At 40.8% G+C, this 8,029-nt stretch overlaps 1 protein-coding gene across 1 annotated transcript; it reads right to left on the bottom strand.

Moving 5' to 3' along the window:
- Positions 1 to 2,822: 2,822 nt before the first annotated feature.
- On the bottom strand, positions 2,823 to 4,004 carry LOC141720259 (uncharacterized). Its single transcript, XM_074522608.1, has 2 exons — positions 3,682 to 4,004; positions 2,823 to 3,348 (listed from the first exon to the last, which is right to left on the bottom strand). The coding sequence occupies exons 1-2, from the start codon at positions 4,002 to 4,004 to the stop codon at positions 2,823 to 2,825; spliced, it is 849 nt and encodes a 282-aa protein (XP_074378709.1).
- Between the last annotated feature and the right edge of the window lie 4,025 nt (positions 4,005 to 8,029).

Below are 8,029 nucleotides of genomic sequence, written 5' to 3'. Positions count from 1 at the left end.
TAGCCTCAATCCACTTTGTAAAGTAGTCTACGACTACCACAATGAATTTCCTCTATCCCGATGCAATAGGAAATGGTCCAAGTATGTCCATTCCCCACATTGCAAAATGGATGGGTGTGCTGATTGACGTAAGCCTCTCTGGGGGCTATCGTACTATCGGAGCGTGCCTCTGGCATCTGTGGCATCTCTTCACATAAGCCTTTGCATCAGCTAGCATAGTTGTCCAGTAGAACCCCAGCCGAGTTATCTTGTGAGCAAGGGCCCTGCCCCCCAAGTGTTGTCCACAAATCTCTTCATGGGCTTCTTTGAGTGCCTCCTCTGCTTCAAGAGGTCTTAAGCACTTCAAGTACGGGATAACAAAGGACCTTTTATAAATAAGGCCTTCAATCAATGAGTATCTTAATGCTCTAACCGACAACTTGCGTGCCTCCTGGGCATCATCGGGGAGCCACCCAGTTTCTAAGTGGGTCTTGATCGGGTCTTTTTAACAGCTTTCCACACTAACTGGTACTATCAGATTTATGACATGAATAGTAGGGGTCTTCAAGACCTGGAATTAAATACTTTTAGAATAGTTCTCGATTTCAGATGAGGCAAACTGAGATAAGGCATCCGCCGTAGTGTTCTCCTCTCTCGGAATGTGTTTTGCGTACCATTCATCGAATTAAGTCAGTATTCTCTTTACGACTCTCAGGTACTTGGCTATAATATCATCTTTGGCCTCAAACTCCCCATTAACTTGAGCAACTACAAGTCTTGAGTCTCCGCAGATCTTCAAGTTTTTGGCCCTCACGGCTTTAGCCAAGCCTAAGCCATCTATCAATGCTTCATATTCTGCTTCGTTGTTCGTAGTCGGGAAATCCAACTTTAAAGCATATTCAATCATAAACCCATCAGGGCTTTGCAAGACTAGGCATGCACCACTAGATTTTATTTTTGACGCTCCGTCAAAATGGAGAACCCAATACTCCTTCAAGGTTGTTTCTTCATCCTTCTCCTTCTCTCCTCCTTCTGGGGTTACTATTTCTTGCCCCCAACTTCTTGGTCGTTAATGGTGTATTCAACCACGAAGTCTGCTAATGCATGAGCCTTGATGGCCGTTCGAGGCTTGTATTTGATATCAAATTATCCTATCTCAATCGCCCACTTGATGAGCTTTCCACTGGCCTTCGGGCTATGAAGAATGTTCCTCAAAGGTTGGTTCATTAGGACTTTGATCTTGTGAGCCTAGAAGTATGGTCTCAACTTCCTCGAGGTTGTGATGATAGAAAGTGCAAACTTTTCCGTGGTGGATTAATTTAATTCTGCTCCATGGAACACCTTGCTTACATAGTATACAGGCTTCTGAAGCTTCTGCTCTTCCTTCACGAGGACTGCACTAACGGCTTGTTCAGATACCGCGAGGTATAAATATAGAGTGTCCTCCGGACTTGGTTTAGCCAACAACGGGGCTTCAGTCATGTACTTCTTTAGTTGTTCAAAGGCCTCTTGGCTTTCAGTTGTCCATTCAAAGTCCTTCACCTTCTTAAGAGTTTTGAAAAAGGGCAGGCATTTGTCTCCAGACTTGGAGATGAACCTTCCTAGAGTTGCGATTCTTCCTGTCAGCTTCTGAATGTCCTTGATGGAGCATGGTGGCTCCATGTCTAGGATTGCTTTGTTCTTGTGGGGGTTGGCCTCTATTCCCCTCTTAGAGACCATATATCCCAAAAAATTTCCAGACCCAACGCCAAAAGCACACTTGTCTTGGTTTAACATCATCTTGTGGTGCCTCAGCACTTCAAATGCCTCTCTGAGGTGACTAATATGAGCGGCCTTGCTTAGGCTTTTGACTAACATGTCATCGACATAGACCTCCATGGTTTTTCCAATTAGACGGGAAAATATCTTGTTTACTAGTCTTTGGTAAGTACCTCCTGCATTCTTAAGTCCAAAAGCCATAACAAGATAACAAAATACAACAAAGTCAGTTATGAAGGATACCTTGGGGGTGTCATCCTTATGCATTCTAATCTGATTGTAACCACTGAAGCCATCCATGAAGCTTAGCATCTCGTGTCCAGCAGTGGCATCGACCAGGGTATCAATCCTCGGTAAGGGGTAACGGTCCTTGGGACAAGCATCATTCAAGTCAGTGAAGTCAATGCACATCCTACACTTTCCATTGGCCTTCTTAACTATTACGGGGTTGGACAACCATTCAGGGAATTGCACTTCCTCAATAAATCCAGCTTCTAAAAGCTTCTCGACCTCCTGCTTAATGGCTTTCATCCTATCAGGGGCATAAGTTCTCTTCTTTTGCTTTACAGCCTTCCGAGTCGGATCAACGTTCAACCTATGAGCTATAAGGTTTGGGTCAATCCCAGGCATATCGGCTGCTGTCCAAGCAAATACATCATTGTTTTCTTGGAGGAAAGTTGTCATTCGGCCCTTCAAGGGCTTGTCCACAGATGCCCCAATGTACGTGACCTTCTCCGGGTCTAAGGGATCTAAGGGAATTGGGACCAAGTCCTCAGATGGCTTCCCTTGTTGTTCGTCATTCTCTCGGACATCCATGTCTTCTATGGGAAGGACCTGCCCCCAGTTCCATCGGGCTTAAGTGCTGTAACATAGCAACTGCGGGCCAATTTCTGATCTTTTCTCGCTTCTCCAACTCCGTTCCTAGTTAGGAACTTTAGTACCATGTGGTAGGTTGAGGGCACAGCCTTAAAAGCATAGATCCCTGTTCTACCCATGATAGCATTGTAGGTAGAGGCTGTCTTGACAACCTGGAAGTTTAACATCTGTGTGGCCTCCCTGGGCTCCTCCCCGATAGTTACGGGAAGTTATATTGCTCCTTCGACTTTGTATTCCACATGGTTAAACCCGTAGATGGGTGCGTCAGATGGAGTTAGCTGAGAATCATTATAACCCATCCTTATGAATGTATCATGGAACAGAATGTCCAAGGAAGCTCTATTGTCCACTAGGACCCTCATAACAGGACAATTTCCAATTAACGGAGTGATAACCAGAGGATCATCCTGAGGAAATTTCAAACCTTCAAGGTCTGGGTCACCAAATTCAAGCGTCATCTCTGACTTAAAATGTTTAGATGGCTCTCCAACTATGCTCATTACTTCCCTTGCATAAGCTTTTCGGGAGTTCCTTGTAGTACCAGCTGCTGTAAGTCCTCTTGAGATCATATTGATTACTGGCCCTCGGGGCTGTGGGTTGCGATCTCTGTCGTTACCTCTTCGATCATCATCTCTTCGATCATTATCTCTCTTTTGGCCTTCGGCCTCTTCACCCTTGGTGAAATGTCCGAACTTTCCCCTTCGGATCAGATACTCATTCTCATCCTTGAGTTGCCTACAATCATCAGCGTCATGACCAACATCTTTGTGAAATCTGCAGTATCGACTCTTGTCACTTTTCTCGGGGTCTCCCCTAAGTGACTTCGGTCATCTGAAGTCTTTGTCATTTTCAATTTCCATAAGTATTTGGCTCCTTGGAGAATTCAACCTTGCATATTCAGCGAACCTTGGTTGCTAATTCTTCTTAGAAGAGGAGGAGTCAGAGGTTTTACCAATTCGTGGATACTTGTCCTTAGCGTCGTACTATTGATCCATCTTCCTCTTCTTGTTTCCAGTAGGTTCATTGTTCACAACTGTCTTCTTCATACTCTTCTCCACCTTGATATACTTTCCGGCTCTATCCTGGAGTTGTAACATACTTTTGGGAGGGCGCTTAGCCAGGGACATCTTAAAGAACTCGTTTCTAGTCCCTTGCTGTAGGGCTATCATAGCTACCTTATCATCAAGATCAGGGACCTTTAAAGCCTCCTTCGTAAATCGATTCAGATATTCTCTCAGGGACTCCTTCGCTCCTTGGACTATGCCCATGAGTGATGCTGAACTCTTCTCGTGCACTCTGCCACTTATGAACTGCTTGATAAAAGCTTGACTCAAGTCTTTAAAGGATCCAATAGAGTTTGGAGGTAGACGACTGTACCACCTTTGAGCCATGCCCGACAGGGTTTGAGGGAAGGCCCGACACTTAATAGCGTCGTTCACGGGATGTAGCAACATGGTGTTAGAGAACGTCCTAACATGATTAGCAGGGTCGTCAATACCATCGTATGCTTTGATGGTGGGCATCTTGAACTTTCTTGAGATGTGAGCATCCATTATCTCATCAGTGAATGGTGGGTTTGGATCATTAGGATCTCCTAGGGGCATAAGATCACTTGGATCAGCCCTTGGGGCAACTACCCTTCTTGGTATTGGACCATCCAGGTCTATGATTGGAGGAGGATTTCTCCGTCTTGGAGCGAGTGGGGGTCTTGGGGCCAGATGTGTCTCCAAGTCTCGATTCAGCCTTTGGATCTCAGCTTCATGAGCCCTGATCCTCTCTTAAATATCTTGGGGATTCATCCCTTGAGTGCTCCTGGAGCGTTGTTCAGTGTCAGCCATTGGCTCTTTGCCAGCACGTCTCCTTCTTGGGGCAACATCATCATCCGATGACTCGGAGTCTCTTTCAGTATAAGGTCCAGATAATTCTTGATACCCAAGGTGAAAGGCATATGTCATAGCCTACTCGTTTATTCGAATATTTAACTCAACTCAAATAAGAATGTAATAAGTAAATAGTGGATCAAGCATCAGAGAGATCTCACAAAGTAACATCTGTCAAAGAATAAAGGAACATTGTTCATCTGCAGACATGAAGATTCACTGGAAGAAGTTCAAGAATTTGATCATGCCTCAGTGATATAAATCAAGATCGTGGATTTAATCAAGTGATAGAGATCTCGTCAAGGTATCATTTATTACAAGGATTCAATCATAACAACAAAGTCAAGACATGAAGAAACGTCACGAAAAGTTAGTCACTCATGAACCAGACAGTACATCGAGTGTCAGCATTAAAGTGACGGAATTGATTCATAAGTCTCAGAAACTTTCAGAAGATTGTCAGAAGAATGGATGCTGCTCAGGGATAGTATTAATTCTCTATTAATTAATTAAGTCATATAATTTAATTAAGAGAATAAATTATATCTGCAAGGATTAATTTATTGATTAATTGAATTAAATTGATTAATTAATTTAGAATTAATAAATGAGGATTTTCAGAATGTTAATTGATTAAAATCTGTGATAATTCTAAAAAAGACAACTGATTGTACTAGTATGACAATCGGTATGACAATTGATAGTCATACCGAATGTCATGCTAATTCAGTTGATTGTATTGATAGAATTATTATTTAGATTAAAATCAATTATTAATTCAGTAAAACAATTTCATTTGAACTAATATGACAATCGGTATGACAATCAATAGTCATACCGAAAGTCTTGCTAGTTCATTTTAATTGTCTTGCTAGCTCTAATAGATTGTCTCACCGAAAGTCTTTCAAGCTAAAAAGGATTGTCATTCCAGTTCTTTTTCTCTCGGTTGGATTGTTAAATAGAAGAAGTAGCAGCAATTCAAAATATCAATCAATCAAACAGAACACAACATACAGAAGAACAAAAGAGAAAAAGAAGCAGAAAAATATTACATCTATTCTGCAACTTCAAGATCAATTTTCTAGATTGTAAAGTTAAATCCAATCAACTAGAAATACTTATCTTGTTCTTGTGTATCTATCTAGTGGATTAAAATCCCTAGAACTTAATCTCAAATCGCTTTTAGCATTTGATCTTTTAATTACAAAAATAGAAAAAGTTCATGTCGAATTTATTCTAAATTTGTAATAATTGATTTGAGATTAATCCCTTGTAACCGATACCGTAGTTGTAACACCTTTCAAGTTTAATAAAAGTTTTATTTAACTTGAATTTTGTTTCACAATTTTATTCCGCATTTTATTCGACGAAACGGTATTGTTTGCATTCAACCCCCCCTTCTACAAACAAATTGGGACCTAACAATTGGTATCAGAGCCTTCTGATTAACGTACAAATCAAGATCCTAGACTTTTGTGTTTCTTTCACTTCTTGAATTTTTATTCACTCAAAAATTCATAATGACTACACAAAAAGTTGGAACCGTTAAAATTCCACTTTTCGATAAAGAAAATTATGTGATGTGGAAGAAGAAGATGCTACTGTTTTTACAGGTTGCTAATCCCAAATATTTGCAAGTGTTGAAGAAGGGTCCAAAAATTCCTATGGTTATTGAACCAGAGGTAATAGAGAATGATGTGGTGATCACCAAAGCGAGAACTTATGTGAAGGATCCTGAGGACTTCTCTCCTGCTGAAATAGAAGAAGCTTCCCTGGATGCTAGCCTTCAATTAATCTTAGTAGATTCCCTTAATCCCCTAATGAACAGACATGTGATGAATTGTAAAGATTCTAAACATATCTGGGAAACTATTGAGATTATTAATGAAGGCACAGAGGAAGTTAGGGAGAACAAACTAGAAATCCTAACCTCTGAGTATGAATACTTTAAATCCAATCCAGGAGAAGGAATCACTGAAGTGTTTGAGAGGTACAATGCATTGATCAACAACCTGAACATTAATGGTAAATACTATTCCATCAGGGAGGTCAATAAAAAGTTCCTTTTAACACTGCCAACTCATCTCGAACATAGAATCACTGCCATAAGAGAAGCAAGAGATCTGAGTGAGATTTCTTTGGAAAGGCTATATGGTGTGTTAAAGACTTATGAGTTGGAGCAGATTCAGCAGAAGGAAGTTTACGGGAAAGGAAGAGTGGTCAGCACGTCTACTGCTCTGGTAGCTGATGAACAACAACAACAACCACTATATCAACAACAATCTCAACAGTCAGATAGAATGGTACAGTCTTCCAAGGTTGAAGATAATGTGATAGTAGCAGAATTTGATTCTCCTACTACAAATCAATCAGGAGATGATTATTATTCCTTGGAAGAACTGGAGCAATTGGAGGATGAGTCAATGGCCCTGATTGTCAAGAGATTCTCAAATGTCAGATTCAAAAGGAATCCCAAGTTCAAGTACAAGTCCAACTACAACAGATTCCAGAAAGGTGGATCTTCATCCTCTAACACCAGCAGTGGTGGGTATAAAACAGGGATGGTTGATCGAAGCACCATTCGATGCTTCAACTGTAATGAGTTGGGACACTTTGCCACAGAATGCAGGAAGCCAAAACAAGCAAGGAAGAACTCTTACGATTCTAATCAGAAGAGTAAATCTGAAAGGGCGTACCTGGCAAAGGGAAGAAGCTGGGATGATACTGACAGTGAAGATGAAGAAGTTGGGAATCTTGCTCTCATGGCTAGTGATGCAAGCACCTCATCGTCAAGAAAAGAGGTAAAACTTTCTGATGCTGAAATGGTTTATCATCTAAGAGGTAACTTAGATTGTGCTCGTCGTGATAATGAATTGTTAAATCAACAAATCAAAGACCTTGAGAAAGAGGTCAATGAATTAAGACTTGTGCACATTAATCAAGATAAACTTAAAGACCAAGTATCTTTTCTAGAGAATAGAGTTGACTGTTATAGACAACTCGAAACTATTCTCAAAGACAAGATCACCGGTCTTGAGGCTAAGGTTAAAGCTTACTTTAATTCTTGTTCGAAGTCCAAAGAGTTTTACAATAAGCAAGCTGTTAATCAAACACATGGAATAGGTTATGATTACAATGCTGCTATTGGAAAATTAGGCATAAACTCCCCTCCTCATGTATGTGCTAAAGGCAGGGAAGTACCACATGTGCTTAAGGGTGTTGATGAACCCCTCTATAAGGAATCAATTGCTGAACCATTTGATGAGACCTCTTTTATTATTCAAGAAGAAATCCGTGCTGAAGATAATGCTAATGGGAAAGCTGTCTCCAAGTCAAGTGTGTCAAAAGTTCCAGTCAAGGTTGTGAAAGCAACTGAGACTAACTCAGACACACATGAGTTGGATAACACAAATGCCATGTCTACCATGCATAAGTTGCCTATTGTTAATCCTTCTCATAAAGCATGTGGTGTTCCTGATTGTATGTCTTGTGCTTTTAATCTGTTGTTTGCTTATTTTAATGGTAAGCATGCTTCT

The sequence above is a fragment of the Apium graveolens genome, chromosome 4 (genome assembly GCF_009905375.1).
Source record: "Apium graveolens cultivar Ventura chromosome 4, ASM990537v1, whole genome shotgun sequence".
Classification (NCBI taxonomy): domain Eukaryota; kingdom Viridiplantae; phylum Streptophyta; class Magnoliopsida; order Apiales; family Apiaceae; genus Apium; species Apium graveolens.
This window is presented reverse-complemented; position numbering and strand designations above follow the sequence as displayed.

Bases quoted from the DNA above. Each gene is read 5' to 3' on its own strand.
- LOC141720259 (XM_074522608.1), bottom strand. From the start codon at position 4,004: ATGGCTCAAAGGTGGTACAGTCGTCTACCTCCAAACTCTATTGGATCC. The intron at 3,349-3,681 runs GTATATCAAGGT...TGATGATTGTAG, and splicing joins CTCCAGGATAGAGCCGGAAA to GCAACTCAAGGATGAGAATG.